Here is a 24439-nt window from a genome sequence, read left to right as displayed (position 1 = left end):
TACGGTAATTTATGTTAAAGTAATTGGTTTAGAAATCTGATTGACATGTATGCACATATCGTCTTATTACCAATTGATAATGATATTTTTTTAAAGTTTACATTTTATTCCAACCCAGATGTTAAAGTAAGCAGGTAAATAATAAAATTCCAGGAGAAATACATCAATTCACAGAAAATGGTATTAGTTAAATATGAGAATTGTAAATACCATTAACAACTTAAAACGTCATAACTACGAACAGACAGTTTGAAATGTCATTAGTGAGTTTTCTTTTAAATAATATTCAGCCGTAAGTACAGAGCAAAAGAATAAATAAGTAGGTGTGGGCTGACATATTCTGAACAAGGCGTTGTTATAAAGGCGGCTTTGGGTGAAAAATCCTGAGACACATTTACAGTAAATGATAGGTAATGATGTAAAAAATGTCAAATATAAATCACCTCTTTAAAGTTACGTCTCACCTTAGAATGAACAAATTAAGAGCTCCATAAATACATCAAACAATCAATTGATGGAAATGTGTTAGGTAAGGTAAAAAATTCTTGGCACAAAGTATTTTATCTGTGTTATAACCCATTGCATTCATCTAAATTCAAAATTCTACATTATTATGCTTGTAATTCGAAATTTCTGGGTAAACGCAGTTTCAAAATGAAAAACACACAAACTCACAAGCATTTTGTATTTAAAAAACACAAATGTACTTCTTTGCATATTGGTCTGATTAAGGCTTAAATTCAACGACCATGCAAGCAAAAAAGGTGCACTTAAAAGGAAGATAACACTGACTTCAAGGTGATTGAGATAAATGCAGGAAAATTAGAGCAACAGACAGATTCAACTAGAGATTATGAAATGATTTCAATAATTTTATGACGTCGCATGCACTCAGCTCGCTTAAATGAGATAATATTTTCTAACAATGCCTGCCCATTGGCTTAAAATCTAGGCGAATCATTCGTGATACCTCTATTCGACTCCAGGATTACAGCCTTTATTCTGCTTCTATATATTTGTAAAGATCATGATCATACAAGTTCTGTATCATTACCGTGAGTAACATGTTGGCCCAAGTATCTTCTAGGTTTAGTCACATGATCATTGATGTAAGTCGGGCCTTCTGTTATGACGTCACTCTCCTCACAACTCTGAGGAATCATGTAGTAATGATCCTCCTCTTCATCACCGGGTTTATTGTCGATAGCAGAATACACCGCCCGCGAATAGTGGTGATCGTCACCGACATCGTCAACCAGGCTGCCATCGTCCTTTCCATAAGTGAAGGTTGTTTCATGTGATCGAGATCCATCGCCACGCGGGGGCGGGCTCGGTGGTTTAACACTGGAACCGGACGCCGCCGAGGCACCGTTTTCGTGACGTTTTCTACGTGATCGTATGGCGATTAGGGTGATGATGGCAATGGCGAGTATGACCACTGCTACAGATGACGCCACACCAGCTGCGATACCAATGAGGTTATCTACAGGTGTAGTACCTACATGATTTGTCAAAATAATGCGGGTAATACAATAATAATGGTCACATCATAAATACACACTGCATTTAGCGTATCAGTATATCTACAGACGTTTAGGCATTGGCAAGGTACATTTTACAGCTTGTGTTAAATGAATTAAAAAACGTTTCTGTGCTGATTAAGCCAATTTGTTGAGACACGCCACACGAGGTGGGGTGGAAGATCAAAGTAATATAGATATCATCAATCACCTTAACAGAGCATTTTAATACTGTAAACTAGAGATACGAGAAACAGCCAAAATTTATATCAATTAGTTGCCCGGTAATTGTTAATTATGAAGTGTAATATACAGAGCAAGAATTTGGAGCATGGTTATAATAATGTTTCGCTGATCGACTTGCCTAACAGATTTTAATCCCGACTTTCTGTTTTCCAGAAATTTAAGCTTTGAAATTGATAAATTGATCTGATTTTCTATCGGAAAGAACCCACTCGTCCGTGACTTGTTTTTACTAGATGGATTAAACATACCGTTTTCCTCCAGTGCATGGGTGGTTGAACTGGACACGGATGTCGATGTTGTCAAGGTGATCGATGTGTCCGGGTTCGACTGTGTCATTTCACCGGCTCCCTTTGTCGACAAGACGTCTGCTAACGAAGGGAGAAAAGGAAATATTAAAAAAGTAACATTGTCGTACAATTTAGTACGAAACGCAACATCAGAAAGGCAATATCGGTCATTAATCTCTACTAGTGGACTGGTAATTTTTTTTCTTTTTGAGTGGGTAGGGGAGCGGTGGCGGTGCAGACCCCTTAACATTTTCACGGATATGAAATTGTATTTTGGTTCAATTATTGTTTTACCTTCATGATTTTCTTCCAATGTTCTTGAGTGTCTGACAGAAATCGTGTACATGCATTTCTATGATGTCAAAATAATTCAATTAATAAAATCTCGCTACAGAATTTGCTTCAAATTTCCTTTGCTTCTGCCATGAGATGGGGATATTCATTGGAATTCCAAGCTATTTCTAGATTTACTGCATCTTTACAGTCATTAAGCTGATTTTAACTGAGCCCCTACTATTCTATTAACATTTGAATATGTTTAATTTATTTTTAAGCACACCTGTTGTTGCCGTGGGTAACATGTTGCTTGATGATGTTGGTGACATCGTTGTTTCTGTTCCTGAAGGAAATGTGAGGAAATAGAATTAACTATGCTGGATTACTGCTCAATCGTACTTGTAAAAAGCTATCGATCATTGGTCTATCCAAGGGGGGGGGGATTCGTTCATCACCTCTTAATAATGTTCTAAATTTAAGTTATATCAACACCGTAATCATCATCATCATCGTCACAATCATAACAGCTATCATTACGATGAAAACATCACCATCGCCATTATCATCATCAGCATCATCGTCACCACCATCTCATTCATTATCCCCGTCACCATAATCAGCATTATCGCCGCCATCATCTTAATCATCATCATCAACATAATCCCCATCATCACCACAAACACCAACGCCATCACCACACCATTACACACATACACGTACCTTGGAGTCGTGCGTCAATAATGAATCCACCTCCATTGGCGCCTGGTGAGATGTCTTCTAGATATATCGACAATCCGTACCTTGTCGATGTGAATATGGAATCCGCGGACGGACCAGACAGCGAAGCAATTAGATACGATTGAGTAGAGGGGTGGTCGTATACGTTGATTCGTTCATCTCCAGAAATGCCCACGTTTTTCAGAACCACCTCAATTTGCCGGTCACGTAAAATGTTTGAGAAGAACCACCAGCAACTGATAGTTACGTTTGATGGTGAAGACGTGCCATACAGAGGGGATGTTATCGTCATTCTTGGGAGAACGTTCTTGTTCAAGGCGACATATCCTCCACATGCGCGCTCCAGAGAGATCGGCTGAATATCTGTGAGTGAAGATGTAAAAACCATGGATGATTGATATCGACATTTCATTTGTGCTCTCATACCAATAGAAAATTATTGAATTGCCGTTCTTCCTTGAACTATTACATTCTTTAACATACCTCTACAGCATATACATTGCACGTCTTAAACGCCTAATTCGACCAAAGTGGCGTCCAGTTATGCTTAAAAGGTTCGGGTTTGAATGTTCGGAGAAAGGTAAGGATGAAATAGAGAGTGAGAAAGAGAAGGGGACTGGTGGATGACCTTGGTTTTCTGTTTCTTGTAAACAAATCCGAAGTGTGTATTCTTAATCTTGTGATATGTTTGATTTTAACATATTCATTATATTAGATTTGGCGCATGTCACTTTAAAGAATCTGATTCTTTTCAGCTGCATCACGCATAATGTGTTCATTTATCACCGATCGAACATATCTATTAAAAGGCACATTATTTATTATGTATATTTTTTCCTCTTTTGTCACCTTGATTTTTCAATTGTCATTTCCAAAGCAGAAGGTACACTTGAAAAGCCATTGACCTTGTTGACATTAATATTGACTGAAATCTTGATATACCATTATCACTAATTAATCATTACGCGTTTGATGAAGAAAGTAGATAAGGTTATATATGCCAGTGTGTCACAAACAAAATACTTTCTAGCAATACCTAACAGACTTGCTTCGGAGAGATATCCTTGTCCATTATATAAATCACTGTCGTCTTGGTATGTCAAAGTCAGACCTCCTCTGGAAGACGAAACTGTCGTTCTCACATCGAGCTTTCCTGAGAAATAAGCAATCTTGTTGTAGGTAGATAAAGGTTGATCATATATAGCCAGACCTTCACTTGCAGTTGTCTCAAAGTCTATGAATGTCAACTGGACTTGGGTTCCCGGGGTGCTGGTAATATGCATCGTACACTCTAAGTGCAAACCGAATTGTGATGTAAGACCATAAAGAGGAGTTGTGATGGTGGCGCTTGGGAGAGATTCAGACAGGCTGACCGTGCCGCCACAGAATCCGTCGATGTTTGATGAATTGCCACCTGAAAATTCAATGAATTGGCCATAAATATAAAGGTATGACTATGAGTGGGACAATGATTCGTAATTCAGGTCTTTTTAATTAAAGTTAAAATCATCTGCATCTTTTAATTATTGTCCGATTTACATAAGACCGAGTTCAACATGTCAAAAGTCTCCTAAAGGAAAATGTCATTATCTACTTACCCTTACAAATACAAGAGCATTGATGACACTAACGTTCGTTTAGTTCTTCTAGAATGTAACAATAACGACATTTTGCCTAATATTTTGTATAATAGCAGTCAAACTTGAATTCAAATTACACAATTTAACATAAATCTTTCAAATCAATACTTCAGTGACTCCTATCATCATACAATCACTAAGAGTTATCAATTCACCAGATCTTTCTCATGGAAGCTCCTCATACTGTATATATTATTTCACTATTTTTTTTATCTTTACCTGCTAGTCGAGCTTCCGCCGTAAATCCGCGACCCTTTGCAAGCACACCAGTAGTTCCACTGTAGTCGATAAGCAGGCTGGAGTGTCTCGAAAAGATGACCGTGGAGGCATTGAGGATACCTGTGCAAGTGAACACAATGCTTCCAGCTCCTGTTGGTGGTACATCGAAGATGCCGACTTGCCCACTGACTGCGACGTCGAACAATGTAAGCTCTATATGCTCCTCTGGGGGACAGGTAATAGTGATTTTGCAGTAAAGAGACACGCTAGAAGGGACAGAGGTGCCGTAGAGAGGAGTGGTGAACGTCAGACTGGGATAAGACTCGGTGATGTCCATGACACCCCCACACAGACCAGTTACGGTGTCCGAGAAAGAATCTGAAATATAAATTATATAAGAAGAAAATTATAGTTATTACGGAGGGTGTATTCTATCAGAAAAAAACACAGTCCCGATGGTGTGATCAGTGTGGACGCAATGAGAATACACTGTCACCCTGTGTTCACAGTGTTGATACACTGTGAAAATGGGATAAATCCACATAGTCCTAACATTGTAACCACATTGTTCTCAGCATGCGTATACAGTATATCACACTGTGATTGACACTGTGTTCTTTTTAGGCAGGTTACAGCCGAAATTAAGTTTATCTGGTACATTTGCAGCGCCTGCAGGAGCCAGACGGCTGCACTCGCCAAACATGGATGAAATATATTAGAACCAACAGCCGTGCCCACCTTGAATCTGTGCTTGAGCAAGGAATCCTGGTCCATTCGGAGAAGCACTGTCATCTTCATAAACAATAGTGATGCCCTCTCGGGAAGAAACAATGACTGCATCTCCATCTTGCAGATCACCTTGAAAACTACCAACCATGTAAGAAGCCGATGAAGGATGGTCATACACCCTAACCATTTCATTGTTAGTAGTATTAAAGACTAGGAAAGTTAGAGCCACTTGCTTTTCAGAAGGCGCTTTTATGTGCATTATACACTCCATGAATGCATCGGCAGCAGTCAGCGGATTCCCGAAGAATGGGGACGATATGTTGACGAAACGTAGTTCATCGCTCAATTCAATTGTACCTCCACAGAATCCGAGCTCCGTGGACGAGATCCCACCTGAATTAAAAATAACAATGTAGAACCTTGTAAATATAAAAGGAAAACGGATTTTTTTTCAAATTAAATCCACGGATACTTGCGAGCGGCCATAGGCGGCGGAAGTGGGGGGGGGGGACAGATCCCCCAAAAAATTTGAGGTGGGGGGACGGCCCCCCTAAATTTTAGTTGATAAGCTCTTTTTTTTCCTCGCCAATTTTGTTTCCTGCGTCCCCCCTAAATTCTGGTGAACCCCCCTTAAAATGTATATTGTCCCCCCTAAAATTTTGGTTGATGACCTTTTTTTTTTTGCTTGTCAATTTTTTTACATGTGTCCGTCACAAAATTTCAGGTAGACCCCCCCCCTAATTTTTTTGGCTTCCGCCGCCAATGCGAGCGGCTCAGGACTACTTGCAAAACGAGCCGTACACCAAAGCGGGTACACACGCCCATCCACCCTCACGTACACACCCTCCTGCGCAACTTCCCATGCACGCACACATACCCACAAACGCACAACCTTACGGACGGAGATCAACGACTATTCTACTACATAATCGATAGCTGAGGACTATGGTCAACCGAGGATCACATCTACTTTACATCCGAGAACATCCTTTGAACCCTTAACGGTGATTCGGGATGCAGGCTTAAGCATACGAAGTCCTCGACTCGCTCTGTGTCCTCATTTAATACGTGCAGTTTTTATTCAAATCCTCAGTTGCTAGTGTTGATAAGTGCAATTTATTGTCTTTCATTTCTTCAGATTATTGTTATCCTTTTACAGTAATTCATAATTTGTATTTTTACAAGGGGTCAGCAATAGATCTAGTACTAGATTATTTTTTCACGGTTATTATTTCTTTTGTTACTGCTATCCTAATTCTTATCATTTTATCATCTTCTTTTCAATGTTTTTATTACTATTATAATTATTGTTATTATCATTATTAGTTAGCTGAAAAGGAGGAACGGGTCTAGGAAATGATGGTGCCAAGCGTCATCACAAGGTTCTACTCGACAAGATCCAAGGTATCACGAAGCCTGCTCTACTTCTTCTACTATTATTACTACACTAATTCTACTACTACTTCTACTACTACTACTACTACTACTTTCTAATCTAATTTATACTGATTTTTTATTATGATAATAGAAAATATACTTTTATTGCTTTATATTACTATTTAATTACCGAAGTCGTATATTCGAGCTTCTGCACTGAAACCTTTTCCATTGTAATGACTTGTCACGTCTTGCATGTCCAACGTCAGTCCCCCACGCGTAGAAATGATGATGGCACTCCCGTTCAAGATACCGTAGAAATGAAACAGTTGGTAACTGGATGAAGTTGATGAGGGATGATCGTAGACTGTAATCTGCTTGTCCATACTGGTTTCGATGACTTTTAAAGTGAGCTTAACCTGATAGTTGGTTGGTGCTTTTATGTACATCTTGCAGAGTGTAACAACATTGTCTACAAACGGGTTGTCGTAGACTGGAGTTGAAAAAGCAACACGAGGCGTGGTAAAATTGAGAACCATCGAACCGCCGCAGAAGCCAGGTTGGTAAGCCGGCAAGTCTCAAAAGAACAAAAAAAGTTTTTAGAGTGTTATTAGTATCATTTTTATCATCAATATCATTATTTTTACTATTATCATTATTATTACTATTTTTATTATTTGTTATTTTTTTTTCGTCACCTGTCTGGGAGGCGACAGGTGAACTGAATCGCTATGACCAATAGGTCTCTCTTCCGTTAGATTTTTGATCATCAATTACAGTCGATTCTAAAATCGCTTACTTATTTCGCATCGTTCAGAGACTTGTTTATTCTATGCATTTATGCAAATCATGTGCGCTCGTAAACGATGAGAAGGCCGATAAACGGGGTGTAGTGCTATGCATAATATGAGCATCGTTCTTTATGTAGACCAATTTGTAGCTACGGGTAACGTCCGGGGGTAACGGGAAGGGGAAAAAAAGAGAAGCAGAAGAAGAAAAAGAGGAAGAAGGAAATGAAGAAGCAGAGGAAGAAGAAGAAGAAGAAGAAGAAAGAGCATGTGTTAAGTTTGTGAATGACACTCTTTTTGAGCAGTGGGCTAGATTTATCCAAGTCCTCTCGTGGCTGAATTCATGTCCCTGCAAAATCTCGTGAATTGTGAGACTTTCTTTCTCGAAGAATTTAACCACTTTTTGTTGGAGTAAAATTGATAATTTTTGTACCATTGGGAAGAGTAAATGTTACTCTTTCATATTGGTTATTTCTTTTGAATAAAATATTTTGATAAATAAGTGATTTTTTTACCAGAAAAGATGCATCAAACAGAAATTTCTTCCTCTGTTTTCACTTGCAAATTGTGCAACATTTTGTGTTTTAGGTACCAACATTATTTATATCATCAGAAAGCTCAAACTCTATACTTTCTTACAATGTCACTCTTGATATGTGGCATCTTTTAGATGGGTCAGCAGCCAGCTTTTTCCATCAAGATGCAAGACGAGATTTCTAAAATTTCTGAGTAACATAAAATCCAGAGTTCTGATTGGCTGAATAATGTTTTCACAACAACAGGCGCGGGTTATTTGAAGAGATTACCACATGGTGAGTGTGACCTTGCAGAGGCCCAGTGTGGGGAACATTGGAATTTGCGTGGGTGTGTGGTCTCTGTGACCAATCAGAGTGCAGTATCCTTGTTTTTGAGCTGCTAAATGTACTTGGCCTATGAAAAGCTGGCTGCTGACCCATCTAAGATACATCTTCTTATACAAAATATATCCTATTAAAGCGTAGATCTTCAGCTTTATTATGATCTGAAAATCATTTGTACTCAAACAGAAATCAAGTGTGAAAACAACAACATTTGTTGCATGAAAAAATCATTTTGTTTCATGTTTTATATCAAAAGTTTTCCCTATATTACAACATTTTTAAAAAAATTCCAAACACATGACCTAAAAGAATGATTCTTCTTCTTTACAAAGATACCAAAAATGAAATTTGGTTAATATTTAGAGCAGCAATGGCAGAATAAAAAGACGTGTTTTGGTTCGCACCAAGCTCATTAACTATGCAAAAACCCTATAGTCATGAATATCACTTGGATAAAAGAAGCTACTTTTTCAGGGCTTGCCGACTGACTGTGAGCTTCCGACCATTCGACTGAAAATAACTTGAATAGGTGTTATTGGAGATTTTTAGAATTATTTACCAAGAATACTAGCCTCAGCTGCATAACCAGGTCCGTTGTAAGCATCACTGCGGTCTTCCAAGATTACTGTCAATCCGACATCCGATGAATACAGGACTGTTGGCGTCCTGACGGTCCCATATAGATAGGCGATACGGGAACTAGTGGCTGTCGGGTGATCATATACTGATATTCTTTCATCGGTCGTTGTCTCGATATCCAAGAATGTCAAAAGGACTTTTTGCCCAGCTGGACTTTTGATGTGAAATGAACAATCGACGTGCAGACTTTTTGTTGACGGGTTGTTGTAAAGGGGAGAGGAAAGTGAAAGTTTCGGTGTCGACATAGTTAGGTCAGCCGTACCGCCACAGAATCCATGTTGGTTGGATTGCAATGAATCTGCAAGATATTTGTAAGAAAAGAAGAAAAAAAAACCCTTTTATTCCCGCAATCCTATGTCCTTATTTTTTATTTATATTTTTTGTGTGCAATTCTTCACTTTCTGCCTTTTGTTTACAATCCTGAAATAATAATTGGTATAGGTGAGAAATATGGTAACGTACCCATGCACCACATATAAAGTATATGGAAGATTTTATGAAACGTAGGAACAGGGAGGTGAGACTTTTCAATTGAGAACATATGAAGCAAAGGATCTGAAAGTAAATTGTAATTTTCTTTTCTCCGGTATTTCCTCGAAATGTCTATCAAGTTCATGTAAGCATGGTTATGTCGTGTCCTTACACCATGTTAAGCGTTCCAATGCCAATCCTGCGCCTTTGCTAACATACAATTATTTCCCGCTTAATTGTACAAGATAGAGAGAAAATAAGAAAAAGTCACCTAAAATGCTAGCTTCCCCAAAGAACCCTCTTTCAGCGTTGGACTTCGACAGATCAGAGTAAACCACAGTCAGCCCGCCCTCAGACGACAAATAAACAACACTTGTATTCAGAGGACCGTAGAGTGTCGATATCAGGTTATTGTGGTACGATCGAGGATGGTCGTGCACACGAAAATTTGAACCCAAAGGACTGTCAAAGTTATGCACCCTGAATCGAACTTGTTGTCCTGAGTCGCTCGTAATGGAAAGGACGCAACTAATATCGACCTCAGCCAGTGAAGACATCTTGTACAACGGAGTAGTAAAATTAAAGCGAGGCATCGATTCTGTCAATACGATTTCACCTCCGCAGAAACCCAGTTCAAAAGATGAAGATGTATCTGCAACGTCATGAAAAAAAACCCAAACGTTTCTAACACCTTGTCCCTCTTGGTAGGTTATTATCAATGAATTTTTATGTAAATCATTTTATCAATTTATTGTGTCTCGTATTGTTACAGATAATGCCTCGCACAAAGAATTTTGTATTCTCCATCTCTTTAAAGGTCATGTCCACCCCACGAAAATGTTGATATGACCCAATCAAGTAGAGAAAAATCAAATAAGCATATCGCTGAAAATGTCATCAAAATTGGAAGTGAAATAAAAAAAAAAATTATGGCATTTCTAAGTTTAATTTCACAAAACAGTTATATGTACATCCCGGTCGGTATGCAAATGAGGTGGTGGCATAACTCTCTCTCGGGGGGGGGGGGGGGTTTACTTTATATGAAAAATGAAACAATCTAATTTTCCCCTCATTGTTCTGTAAAACAAGGTTTTATTTCTCCGCAAACTTGTGGAATTACCACTGCTTAATATTCTGTGGCTCAGTTAAGTTGGTACTCATTGTCAAATCTGTGAAAATTGAAATATTGCATAATTCAAACAATAAAAAATCTAAGGAAATAGTGAGAGATGAACATCAACTGACACGTTTGCATGACACTGAGTTGTGCAAATCATTGTTTTGTGAAAAAATAAGCTAAATTAAAAAATGCCATATCTTTCTCATTTTACATCTGATTTTTATGACATTTTCAGCGTTATGCAGTTTGATATTTGAAACTATCAGTTAGGATAAACATCCATATAACAGTTATAAGATATCAGAAATGAGATGAGAATAGATGAGAATAATTTCATGTTACTGGTACAAGGTGAAAGCTCATGTCAGATCAAATAACTTGGATAAGTACTAATATTTTGATAGTAACCCGAAAAAATACTTGATAACGATAAATGAAACCTGTTTGCGTCAACCGATATATTGGATATCACAAATGATGTGAATTGAAAAGAATATTTTATGTCAAGGTCAAAGGTAAGAATTTAACTAAGTTTAAAGTTGACAATTTATTGACGCCAAATGACCATTAAGTAACCTAAGTAAGCAGACTCAGCCATTCGATTTGGTGACATGCCTACTATTATATATAATATTCATGAAATATGTCCTTGTACTTTCAGAGTTGCGATGACAATTCAAAAACTAATCCTTGGTTAAGACTGAAATGTTGATACCACAAAATAATATGGCTAATGTAGTATCACGTATGTCCTTCCATGAATTTCAGGCTGTCACATGATCATGGCCAAAGATCGTTTAGGGTTAATGAACTTTGACCATGTTCGTGGTATCAACATTGCAACAAATTAGTTTTTAAAGTGTCGAATAACTTTGAAAGTGGAAGGACATATTTAATGAAAACGTTTTCAAGTAAATTGGTGAATATCAGGTCAGTATGAGGTCAAAGGTAATTTTGGGGAACATTGTTTTGAACTTAACAAGTGGAACGCTTCTGGCAGCCGTTGCAAGAAGCGTTCCACGACATCACCTGCACTAAGATATTCAATGAAGCACCAGTGCTTACTTAAAAAAATGAAATACCAGCATTCACTTAAGATTAATCGTTTTTCAAAAAGAGAAAAGGAACTTCATCTTACATCCAAAGTTCACTGACCTCAAGTGACCTTTTACCTTGACTGAAAAATTTCCTTTCATTTGATAACATTTGTGATCCCAAAAAAGGTCTTATTCAAAGATTATGAGCAAAATTATTGTAAAAAATAGATCTAAAATGAACCTTGACCCAGTAACTAGAAATCATATCTAAACTCTTTAAAAAAATTTGTTTAATTTTGACCCCCTATTGACCACTGACCTTTAAATGGAAAACTGAAAGTCATTTATCTATTTGCTGATACTTGATTATCCTTATATGGAAGTTTTATAGAATAGGGACTTGAAAAATTAGGCCTAGATTGAAAATGAAATTCTTAGCAATGGTTAAGTTTTGGGTAGAGAAATCACATCATGGTCAAAGCGCATTAACCCTAAAATTAATGACCCTTGACCTTGATCACGTGACAAGAAACACACGCAAGATGATCTATGATACTATTACCCATACCCTTTGTAGGTTATCATGACCTTTCAAATATTTAACCTTGGTTAAAATTTACACTAAACATGGTCAAACCTCAGTGAAACTATGACCTTTGACTTTGATCACGTAACCTGAAACACGTGATAAATGCTTAGAAAAGGCATGTATGACACACTGGTAAAACAGCTCCCTTCTTGAAAGGTATGTCCAGGTTGCTTAGTCTGATATACTTAATTTGATATTTGATATGAGTCTGAGTTTGGAAATACTTGATTGTTTGATACTGTTTGATTCTGTTTGATTCTTGATGTAACAAAAACAAAGCTACTCACAAATATCCTACACATCAGTCCGACGAATTTATCTACCTCTACCCCAGACAATTCTTGCTAAATCAATATTCACTTTCGAAGGCCCTTGATTTGGGGGCACTCTTGATAATACCAAAGATTTTCCCTTCCTAAACTCTTTTTAAATTTAAGTTTAAAAAAATTCTTCATGATACTCGTCAGTTGATTTAACTCTTCATCACTCAAACATGATTTTGTTTAGGTATAATTCTAAAAAAATGCACATGTATTGGCTGACGATGGTGAGATATGGATACTTCTCATGAATTCCTTAAAAATAATCCTTTAGGGCTCAATATACACAAAAATTAAGCTTAGAAAGTTTCTTCAAGATACTCGTCAGTAGATTTAACCCTTCATCACTCAAACATTATTTTCTTTCAAATTGTTTTATAAAGCATTACGAACACCGTTTTTGTGAACACTTTTCGTTATCTGTTAATCCGTAAGATTCCCTGTGATTACAAGGGCAGGAATCTGGAGAATTTTGATCTCGCTTTCTTTCCTTTTGTGATGTGAATAAATGTAATGAAATCTTTCAACTTTAGATTAAAGGAATATCGGTTAAACAAGTCAAACGTCAGAACGGCGGGGGTGGGAAGAATGCGTTTGATCTGTATTTTTTTCGTAACAAGATGTCAGATTGAAACCTTTCCTTCATTGAAGAACACAGCTGCACAGCCTTATTAAAATTATTTCCTTCTGTATCTAACCTGAATCTGTAAATGCGAGCTCAGCAAATGAGGAAAATATGTCCTCCCTCTTAGTAGAAATGTAACTGAGTAAATACATGTATGTGATTCGACATGCACGTTATTATATTCATATTCCTCTCCATGTTAGTATGCTGCATATATGTTCGTCGTATGTATCTACTACAAGAGTGAGCGATCGTTGACAAAGTGCTTTTCTGTAAAATTTAAATTGTCAATATTTTGGCCTCTAGTCTTTGCAGGTATAATGGAGCGTGAAGGCTGATATAGCATTAAAGCCTTATATTGTAGATATCTAAACGACACGGCTAGGTTTTATCCTGAAAACCTTTCCCGGTTAGGTTAGCTTTGAAGAAAAGGACAGGCCTACATTACGTCTCCGTGTTTCGAGAACCCTTTGACATCAATTTTAATGCAATGATAAGATGATGATTGAGATAAAGGAAAGGCCTGGCTATATAAGAACAGGACGATACATACCCAGGACCTGAGCTTCAGCAGAGTAACCTTTTCCGTTGTCTGGATAACGTGTATCATCGTAGAGCAATGTGAGTCCTCCTGTCGAAGAGTACACGACTAAAGGGACATCAATGACACCATTAACACTCATCAACACGTAGTTTAGCGCAGCTGTAGGATTGTCGTAGAAGTGAACATGTTCGTATTCATTTTCCGCTGTTTCTATCTTAGAGAAAATAACCCGAACTTGTTTTCCAATAGGACTTGTGATATGGATTTCACATTTGGAGAAGGCACTGCTAAAAGGATTGTTGTTGATCGGGGAGGAGAATGTCACATTTGGCAAGAAGGAAGACAGGGCGAATGTTCCCCCGCAGAATCCTCGTTGGTTGGGTACAATGTCCCCATCCATCCAATCTTACATGAAATGGGAAACGAATAGGGAATATTATGATTAGAACAAAAATGGTGACACTTCTCTGAAAATAATTTGAATTATTGTCCTTCAGTAGATTACCTTAAGTAGTTCTTTAGTAGTTACTAACAAGTAAATTTGCCTATGTACAATCTTCTGGGACATGAAATCTCTTTGACCGAGTCAGAATTATACTTAGAAAATGTAAATAACACATGTTTGTCATATTCTGTTCTGCAAAAAAATGAGGAACAAAAATGGTTCGCCTTGGGCTAAATGAAGGGATAGTTGGGGAAGTGGCGAACACGTATGTTAGCGTGAATATATCATGAACCGTTGCATACACTACCTAAAAGCCGAACCTCGGCTTTAAAACCGGGTCCATTGAATGAGTTACTCCCATCTATGTAATTGAGAGTTAATCCTTCTTGACTCGAGAAGAAGGCAACTCTGGAGTTCAAAGGTCCCCAAAGGTGCGATGTTTCGGCATTTGCTGATTGACTCGAAGGATGGTCATAGACAACAAGCTCTTCTGAGGTTGTTGTAACAAAGTTGGAGAAGATGAGCTGGATATGACTGCCAGATGGAGCAACAAAGTGCATGGTGCAGTCCATGTTGATATCGGAAGTAGAGGGATCATCATACATAGGCGTGGCAAAGGTGACTACTGGTGAATCCGCAGTAAAAGTCATAGTTCCGCCGCAGAATCCAGTCTCATTGGCGGGAAGGCCATCTTTGAAAAGAAAAATATATGCACGTAAAAAACAAGCACATGTCCAATCAGAACAACTGTCGCCTTTTCCGTCCAGTAAACCTATTGTTACTAACTATGAATTGTTGTAATAATTTTTCAGATTGATCAAGTAGTCCAGTCAATATAGGGTTTGACCCACCACTAATTGCAACACTTGATATTCCACTGCAATGCTTTCCAGGAAGGTCCCCTGAACAACATACTAAAAGTCCCAAAAAATCCAAGCAGTGGAAATTTATGAAATTTGCATATTATGCAAATTAGCCATAAAAAGTTAGAAAAATAAGGAAAATAGTCCGAAAATTACAAATAAAGTGTCCAAAACAATTTTATTTGAGCGAAAATTCATGATAAATAACTTTAATCAATGTTTTTAATCAAAAGTGCAAAAAAATCTACCTCATTTGCATAATATGCAAATAAGCATCCTTATATGGAAAAATTGTCAAGATATTGTGAGTTTTCTCTCATTGACTGCTTGAAAATTTCAATAATGTTGAAATTTACATGCTGCTATCACTAAGGACGTTGAATAGATTTATATTTAGCTTAGTGTCTGTAGTGTCATTTGCATATTATGCAAATAAGTATGTAATAAATATTCAAGAAAACACACTGGTGATACATTCCTCAAAAAATGCAAGTAGATTATTTATTGAAATTTGAATATGGCAATGCCTTAAGTTACAGGAAGTTAAAACCATATTAAAAGTCATTAAATAGACAAGCATGGGAAAATCACAAAATTTGCATTTTATGCAAATTAGCCATAAAAATTTGCAAATGAGGAAAATAATCCCAAATTTGGAAATCAAGTGCGGAAAACAATATAAATTGAACGGAAGTTCATGATAATCTTTACAAATTTAATAATTCTTCAAATAAAAAATAATGTAAATAAATCTACATCATAATTATGAGCATCCTTGTAGGAAAAGAACAAACCAGAAATTTTTATTTTTCTCACACAAACAGTTAAACCCTCATTCCACAGAGACCAAGACCTCTGAAAGACTGCTGTAAGACCATAAAACTTGCTTGATATTTCAACAAACTTTTAAAGATATCTGATGTCTTTCACGATTCCTGATAGATCTTTCAATGGTCTTTGTGGTCCCCTAAGTCCAAAACTTTTTAAAACGGTTCAAAACAGTCTTTCAGCGGTCTTACCGGAAAATTGTTTTTGCTGGTCTTTCAATGAACTTTCGAAGTTCTTATTAGTCTTTCTATGATCTTTCGGCAGTCTCTCGATATTTTTTCAGAGATTACTGTAAGACTCATGAGAGATCATTGAAAAATCGTCGAAAGATAATTGAAAGACCAGGCAAAGTCTATGGAAAGAATTCTGAAGGATCACTTGATGCATAAACATCTCTGAAAGACCATTGAAAGATCTCTATAGGACAGTTGTCTTTCAGAGTTCTTCGAGGGGTCTTTCTGAGCCATTCCACAGAAATGACAAAATTCAGTGATCTTGGAGACTGCTGTATAAGACCTTGCCAATTTTTGGTCTTTGAAAGGCCTTTCAAAGGTCTCCCCTCTGTGGATCTAGATCAATATATGACTACTAAGAATGCCTAGTACATTAATTATCAGCTTAATATCTGAAGTGGAATGTACATATTATGCAAAGAAGCATCCGGCATGTTATAAATAATCAAGAAAACTTGTGATATTTTCCTCTAAAATTCCACGTTGATTATATATATGTAACCTTGATGACCTTGCTTGGTTATTGACTTTTTTCATGAGCAGTTACCACCGGAGTAGATACCCCACTCATATTGTGCAAAGATGAATCAGTTCTACATGGGTCCCACTGTTTGAATGCTTCATATTTCTACCCTTGTTCTCTCCTTGACTTGGTAGAGTCTTTGCGTTTCTTGCTAGTATAGTCCACGCTATCATGCTCCTTGATTGTCATGTGATCAGTACAAGATGTCACAACCAGTACAAATAAAAGCTCGTTAGCTTTGAATATTTGTTCCTTGTAGCACACCACTTGTCTTGGTGGTGAATATGAGTAACTTCCTTGGATCACGAGATCCCTGGGCATGGTTTATAAGTACTGTACCAATGAGCATTTGCCCATACGAGCGACATGAAAGCCATTCATAAAGTCATGATAAAGGCTTAAAGTGTATATAGACATCTTTTCAGATACAGGAATCATGATTAGACGTCCTTGCTGAATCCAGTTGCTGCTTCAGGATGAAGCATCCGTTTTCTGTTCTTTCCTCTTTGATGAATCTCCTAAGGATGGCAACTATCTCCATATATTGTAGCTATAGTTTCTAAGCAAATCGTATGCAAATAATATCAATTTCCTGATATTTATGGCAAATGGAAATTCCTCAGTGAGACAATGAACAACCAAGTAGACGTTAACAGATGAAGGACTAAGCCAACGGAACACCATTAACATCACCATCAAATACCATCCAACATTGATTAAACAGTGTGTACCCATTCCAGGATTTGTTTGCCACTTTGTGTTATTCATTGGTATACCGTGAGGGTATACAGAGGAATAAACCTTTCAGAAATTATGGTACGACTAAGGATGTCTTCTGGAGGAATGCTGAATTTCATAGTGTCATGCAGATGTACTTTGGACAATCATACAACTCTCTGTACATACTGAAATCCGACAAGTCGAGCATAGGAGATTGAATGTCAATCAAGAGGACTTTGTCAATGAGACACTGGACATAAATTGTGTCGGAAAAAAAGTTTTATAGGAAGGCTTGCGCATGTTGAGCTCCTAAAGCATCAGTAAGGTGAAGCTCAGAATAGCTACAATGCATTAGAGGACCATAGAATGGTTATAGACAAGCCTATAGTACATAATTTGTTGACCGGATTGGCAATGATCCAGGCTGTAACAACTAGCATGTTGGAAGCCCTTAATATCATGGAAGACATTGGAAGACAACAGATTTTTTAGTCTTAGTATTTACCACTGATCATGATGATGATGACGCTGCTCTGCAAGTCCTGGAACCCTGTTCTGACCCAGACATGGCCAGAAAACATATTATTTTTTAGTCAAGCGGGTGTAGCCAAACTACTGAAGAAATTGTTAAAGAAAGCAATCTGCATGAAGCTACTAGGCCAGATGGAATCTCTGTTACACTTCTTTATGAGACTTCTCACCTGCCATAAGTTTGCTTTTCTTGGCCCCCCTTCTGTCGTTCCCATCCATATAAGAAAGGGATGTCAGCTCTAACAAACTACTCACCAATTTCAAATAATGTGCTTTGTTCTTGCCAATTGCATCATCTTGTCAGACTAACAACATGGTTTTAGGACGTGAAGAGCACATTTCCAGTATTTCCTTAAATACAAATTATATTAGGATAAATATGCATGCTTAGTGATAGCAGCATAATGATTTGAACAACAGTCAATGTGAGAAAATCAAAATTTCTTGACATTTTCCATATATGGATACCTATTTGCATAATATGCAAATGAGGCAGATTTGCTAGCTTTTTAAAATAAAAACATTGTACTTATTTATTCATCATTAAAATTTTGTTCAAATTAATTGCTTTTGACATTTAATAATATAATCTTTGGATTATTTTCCTCATTTCCTATTTTTAATGGCTAATTTGCATAATATGCAAATTAATTTTCAGGCATTGTGATGAATTCTCATGCTTAGTGATAGTAGCATATAAATGTCTACATAAATCAAATGTTTTCAAGCAGTCTATATGAGAACAATTGCAATATCTTAAATTTTTTCCATATAAGGATGCTTATTTGCATAATATGCAAATTAGGTAGATTTGTTTGCGCTTTTGAATAAAAACATTGAATACAGTTATTTATCATTACTTTTCGCTCAAATTAAATTGTTTTGGACGCTTAATTTGTAATCTTTGGACTATTTTCCTTATTTTTCTAACTTTTTATGGCTAATTTGCATAATATGCAAATTTCATAAATTTCCACTGCTTGGATTTTTTGGGACTTTTAGTATGTTGTTAAGGGGACCTTCCTGGAAAGCATTGCAGTGGAAAATCAAGTGTTGCAATTAGTGGCGGGTCACCCCCCTATTCTGGCTAGATTGACTGGACTAAAGAGGTTCCGAAAACTTTTGGTCGAAAAAATAATTATTTTAAACAATTTACACAAAAATCAATATTTTCTCAACCAGTGATATTCTTATTGAATAACATTACCAAAAGGGCTCTTGCCTTAAAACTAACATACCGCATATGTCATTTGTATTATGTTCTGTAACATGATTCAAAATGACGTCATACAAATATAAAAACCAGATTATAGTGGTAAATACCTAGAACGCTTGCTTCAGCTAGATATCCGGGCCCGTTGAACAGATCGTTTCCATCGTCGTAGGTGATGGTTAACCCTCCAGAAGACGAGTACACCGCTGAGGGCGCTGTAAGGGTCCCTACGAAGAAGGCTACACGGGATGTCAACAAATATGGATGGTCGTAAACAGAGATACTTTCACTAATAGTTGTATAGATGTAAATAAAGTTAAGTCGTACCTGCTTCCCTTCAGGGCTTGTAATATGAATTCTACAGTCGACGTGGACATCTACAAAGGATGGACTATCATACAGGGGTGACGAGAAATTGAGTTTAGGTGTTGTTTGGTCAAGCACTACAGTTCCACCACAAAGTGCTGACTGACCGGAAGGAACGATATCTGCAAGACACAATTAGATTAAATAAATAAAATCACCATCTTCATGGATGATTTAATGACAGACTGCCCGTGTTGAGATCTAGTGCTCAGTAACCGGTGGCACAAGAAATGCAATTACTCATTTTTGGCAGTGCACTCACAATCAAACGACTGTTACATGCTTATTCCGCTTTAGAGCTCATTAATCCCCCAGGTTTTTAACGAGGCTCAATGCCCCGTTGCATAAAAGTTAAGTGTTATGGTAACTTTGCCATCCAACAGTAACTACCACGGTAACGCTGATTACTAATGCAACGCATATCGTCGTAATGATTTTTTTTGGTTTGCAGAATTCTGTTACAAACTATTATACTTACCTAATATTCTCGCTACGGCACGGAATCCTGGACCATTGCTTGAGCTACTGCTGTCATCGTACACTACTGTAAAACCACCTTGCGTTGAGAAAAAAGCGGCACCTGTGTCGAGTAGGCCGTAGATGTGAGCTACCCTATACTCTGTAGACATGGAAAACGGATGGTCGTAGACAGAAATCTTCTCGTTCGAGGTTGTAGCAATATCAATAAAGGAAAGTAGGACTTGGCTACCCGCCGGAGACAAGATGTGGAATAGAATATCAAGGGTCACGTCATTATTCGACGATGGGAAGTAGAAAGGAGTGTAGAAGGTCGCATTCGGTCTTGATTCAAATAAATCGATAGTTCCACCAGCAAAACTCGGAAAAGTCCATGGTGACACATCTGCTGGTAGAATAAGCAGGTTACAGACATTGGATTTTTTTTAAAGATTAAGAAGTCAGACTGAGGGGAAATGGACGAGAACAAGAAAACAAAATTTACTGGAACTGCAGGTGTTACGTGGGCAGGTTTATTATGTTTGGCAAGTAAAATGACTATGAAAAACAAACATTCAACATATACATATATAAATATATAGATAAAGAAATAAAGTATATGGGAAAGAGGGGATCGGAATAAGGATGTCTATATATTCCGCATATAATCTTGCAATGTAACTTTTGCTTCAGAGTCGTGTGAACTAATTCATTTGGAAGTTCCTCAAAACACTTATGACTTAATTAAGTGCCCCTTCCTGCCCGTCCATGTCCAGTTTATTGCTATAGATTAAAGGTTAATGGAATAAAACATAGAAAACTTGCCAATGACGCTAGCAACTGCTTTGAAACCACGGCCGTTGTATTTATAAGAGCTATCCAGATAGATGACAGTCAGTCCATTAGCGGATGAATAGACTGTCACCTCGACATTGACCGATCCGGAGATATAGGTAAAACGCTGCGAAGAGGATTGTGGGTAATCATAGACTGAAATAGTCTCACTCGTGGTTGTTGAAATATCAAGGAACATCAGTTGCACCTGCTTTCCTTCGGGGGATAGGATGTGGAGAGTGAAGTCGATTTCAACGTTGTCCATTGATGGATTGTTGTAAAGGGGAGTGGTGAAGGTATGGTTTGGTGTAGAATCCGAGAGAGAGATAACGCCCCCGCAGAGTCCATCACTTTCATATGGAATACCATCTTTTTAGAGCAATTAAGACAGAGCAAATTATTAGAATGATGAAATAACACATGGTCTCACAGTGTGTGCCGCAGTGTGTTCATGGCGTGGAACACAAAGTGAAATTACAATCACACTGTTAAATTTTAGCATTTCAACAGTGCGAATCACATTTTCATTTAGTCGACAATGTGAACACTCTCACACTTTTGAGGTGTCCACAGTGTAAGAATATCTTCACACTGTTGAATTTGAGTAGTATGAATAAAATGTTCACAAAGTCCACTATGTGAACACACTATGATCACACTGTGGTCTTTCCAGCAGGGTTGGTGCCACTGAAGGTCGAATTTCCATTGGTGTGTGGTCTATTTGATTTATTACATTAGAAAATGCAGAAGAATAATTTGCCGATTTGGTGCCTTTTCTTTGCTGTATCCAGGGGAGGAAATCTCTCCCAAAAGGTAGGGGGTCAAGGGTCTGGAAAATTTGACAAGCAAAAAAAAAGAAAGGTATTACCTAAAATTTAAGGTCATTTCGACGAAAATATATTTGACAAGCAAAAAAAAAAGGTCATCTCGTCCCAAAACGCACGTTTTATTTCCATTTTCAGTGATATATTTCTTAGCATCACCAAAGACCCAAAATAGTAGGGGGGACATTTGATATTGTGTCCCCCACTACTATTTTGAGTAGGGGGGACACGACCCCCCTGTCCCCCCTGGGATTTCCGCCCATGGCTGTATCATGAAATAACAGAAACCAAGTCTCCTAAACACTGAGCTTGATTCTACCGTTTTGGAGGAGAGATTACTTTGAAGAACTAATCCATGTTGTAGCCCTTTCTGAAGGCTAAACTGGGGTTGCTTAGCAAAGCTATTTAATGATACAAGTATTTAAGTTTAAGACATAAAAGTGGTGGGTAAGAGCTACAAGGGAGTAAGCTGGTTTGAGCATGGGGAGGCGCACATCCTGGGAAGATGAAACTTAAGTGGTATGGGGTGCACATCTTGTGGAGGTGGAACTAAAGTTTGGAAAATCAGCTGTTGAAAGCAGAAGAAGGGGTGCGAATTTCGTTTTGCTTGTCAGTGTCGGAACTCCTCTGCCTCAGCGGGAGGGTGCACCCGGTGCATTCCCAGCCTACGCCCTTAAGCTAATGTATACTTTCCAACGACATTTCTCCTGAGCCTTAATTTATAGTAGAAAGTACATGTACGACATGCCAATACGGAAAAAAAGTTGAGAAATTTCCATTACTCACCCTACATGTATACTAGTAATACAGAGAAGTCATTGCAACGCAAAGCTATAATCATTGCATCATAGTTCCTACCCTCACTCACTCATGGCTCTGGGAAGCGTGGAGCATCTCCATCCGGGGACAACCCCTCTTCTAGCAGTACGGTGCTAAAGCAACCCCAAGATTTTCCGGAGGTGCTGCGTATATGTTATGCGCCATAGCACCTGGAAATCATGCTGGCATGCTACACTCTTAAAATGTTGGGCAACATGCTGTCCACACAACAAATGGTTAGACAATTTATCCAACTCTGGGTAGTTTTCAACCGATACTGTGAAGTTTCACCCAAAGCACACGTTATTGGTTTAAAAACTACCCAGAATTGGATAAAGTTTTAACCCATTGTTGTGTGGACAGTATGTTGCCCAAAATTTTTTTGTGTACCATGTTGAAATTTGACCAAGAGCACCTTTCTTTTTTTATAGCAAAAACCCTTATCAAATGTTTTTTTTTTCCAAACCAGCACCCCCTCTTCTAAAATCGTTTCCTGGCCCCCGCACTCACCCAAGATACTGACTTCAGCCCGGAACCCTCGACCATGCGATGTTAGTTGATTTGCAGAATACACAAGGGTCAGCCCGCCTTGTGATGAAAACACAGTTGCCCTTGCCTGTTCAGTGCTGTATAAGGTAGTCACCAAGAACTCTGTATCGCTTGATGAAGGATGGTCGTAGATTCGTACGTACTCATTGATTAATTGGATATCATCCAGAACTGCCTGGACATCCTGACCCGACTGACTGTTAATGTGCATGGTGCATTCAGCTGCAAACGATGATGCGGACGATTCGCCGTTGTCGTAGATAAGAGAAGAGAAGCTAATGGAAGATCTAGAATCGGTCAAAGTCATCGTGCCGCCACAAATTCCTGGTAGCGATGCAGGGAGCATAGGAAGATCTGTTTAGTGAGACAAAGACTCAATTAATAAAATCTTTGTGTGCATTTTTATGTAAGACCCAGGTAAATTTCTCCAAAGTTTAGATAGACATCTTTAAAAGAAATGAATCTGAATTGATGTCTACGAAGCTTGACATGGTAAGCTATGTATGTTATAGAGCAATATATACATACATGTATATACATACACACACAGACATATATTAATATATATATATATATATATATATATAACAAAAAGTACAGAACAGAAAGGTACCAGTAAAATAACTTTTGTTTAATATGAATTTAATTTTTTTAGATATGTTTTTGTCGTCTTTCACACCCTATTTTTTAAATTGAAGGTGCTCCAACTCTTTAAAGAGCACGAGAATAGTAAGTACATAATTCTGAACTTTAATGTAAATATTTTGTGAAGTATGTAGATGGATTTTGACTGAGAATTAAACGGTTTAGACTCAACGTGGTGATCTCGTGGTGTCTAAAAATGCAAAATTGATTTTATTTCTCGAGACCTTTCAAATGGGTGAACTTCAAAGAGCGATAGCAAAAAATCAAGCTCATGAACCCACGTTAATGTAGGCATATTTGGAATATTGCGGTTCTAAATTATAACTGTGCAACATTTGGTGAAAATGACGCGGATTTTTAATTTTAACTCTGGAACGACCTTGAATTGGAAGGATTTTCGTCTTTGCAAAACCTTTGATGTACTCTGCCAAGACACCAAGCGAAATGGGAATGTATTATAGATCGCGTGAAAATTGTTACCATTGAATACCCCCCCCCCCAATAAGAACAACATCAACAACAACATGATATCAAAAGGCGTGATCATAAGTCAAAAATAACCGAT

The 24439-nt window shown here is 37.7% G+C and overlaps 2 protein-coding genes across 3 annotated transcripts; both read right to left on the bottom strand.

Annotated features, from left to right (window-relative positions):
* Positions 1-754: 754 nt before the first annotated feature.
* LOC121413881 lies at positions 755-5283 on the bottom strand. Of its 2 annotated transcripts, none has more exons than XM_041606860.1 (6): positions 4927-5283; positions 4104-4481; positions 3050-3430; positions 2613-2672; positions 2015-2134; positions 755-1498 (listed from the first exon to the last, which is right to left on the bottom strand). In XM_041606860.1, exons 1-6 carry the CDS (start codon positions 5261-5263, stop codon positions 1032-1034), a joined length of 1743 nt encoding a protein of 580 aa, XP_041462794.1. In that variant the 5' UTR covers positions 5264-5283; the 3' UTR covers positions 755-1031. The 2 variants fall into 2 exon arrangements, with proteins under 2 accessions (XP_041462794.1, XP_041462795.1); XM_041606861.1 differs by having other exon boundaries at positions 2015-2131.
* Positions 5284-5641: 358 nt separating this feature from the next.
* On the bottom strand, positions 5642-23623 carry LOC121412953. The gene is made up of 10 exons (XM_041605715.1): positions 23191-23623; positions 21029-21406; positions 20226-20612; positions 19492-19869; positions 14778-15161; positions 14035-14430; positions 10245-10442; positions 9240-9617; positions 7223-7609; positions 5642-6048 (listed from the first exon to the last, which is right to left on the bottom strand). The coding sequence occupies exons 1-10, from the start codon at positions 23573-23575 to the stop codon at positions 5642-5644; spliced, it is 3678 nt and encodes a 1225-aa protein (XP_041461649.1). The 5' UTR covers positions 23576-23623.
* Positions 23624-24439: the final 816 nt, after the last annotated feature.

The sequence above is a fragment of the Lytechinus variegatus genome, chromosome 4, assembly GCF_018143015.1.
Source record: "Lytechinus variegatus isolate NC3 chromosome 4, Lvar_3.0, whole genome shotgun sequence".
NCBI classification, from domain to species: Eukaryota; Metazoa; Echinodermata; class Echinoidea; order Temnopleuroida; family Toxopneustidae; genus Lytechinus; species Lytechinus variegatus.
Note: the sequence above shows the minus strand (reverse complement) of the source record. Positions and strands in the feature narration are given on the sequence as shown.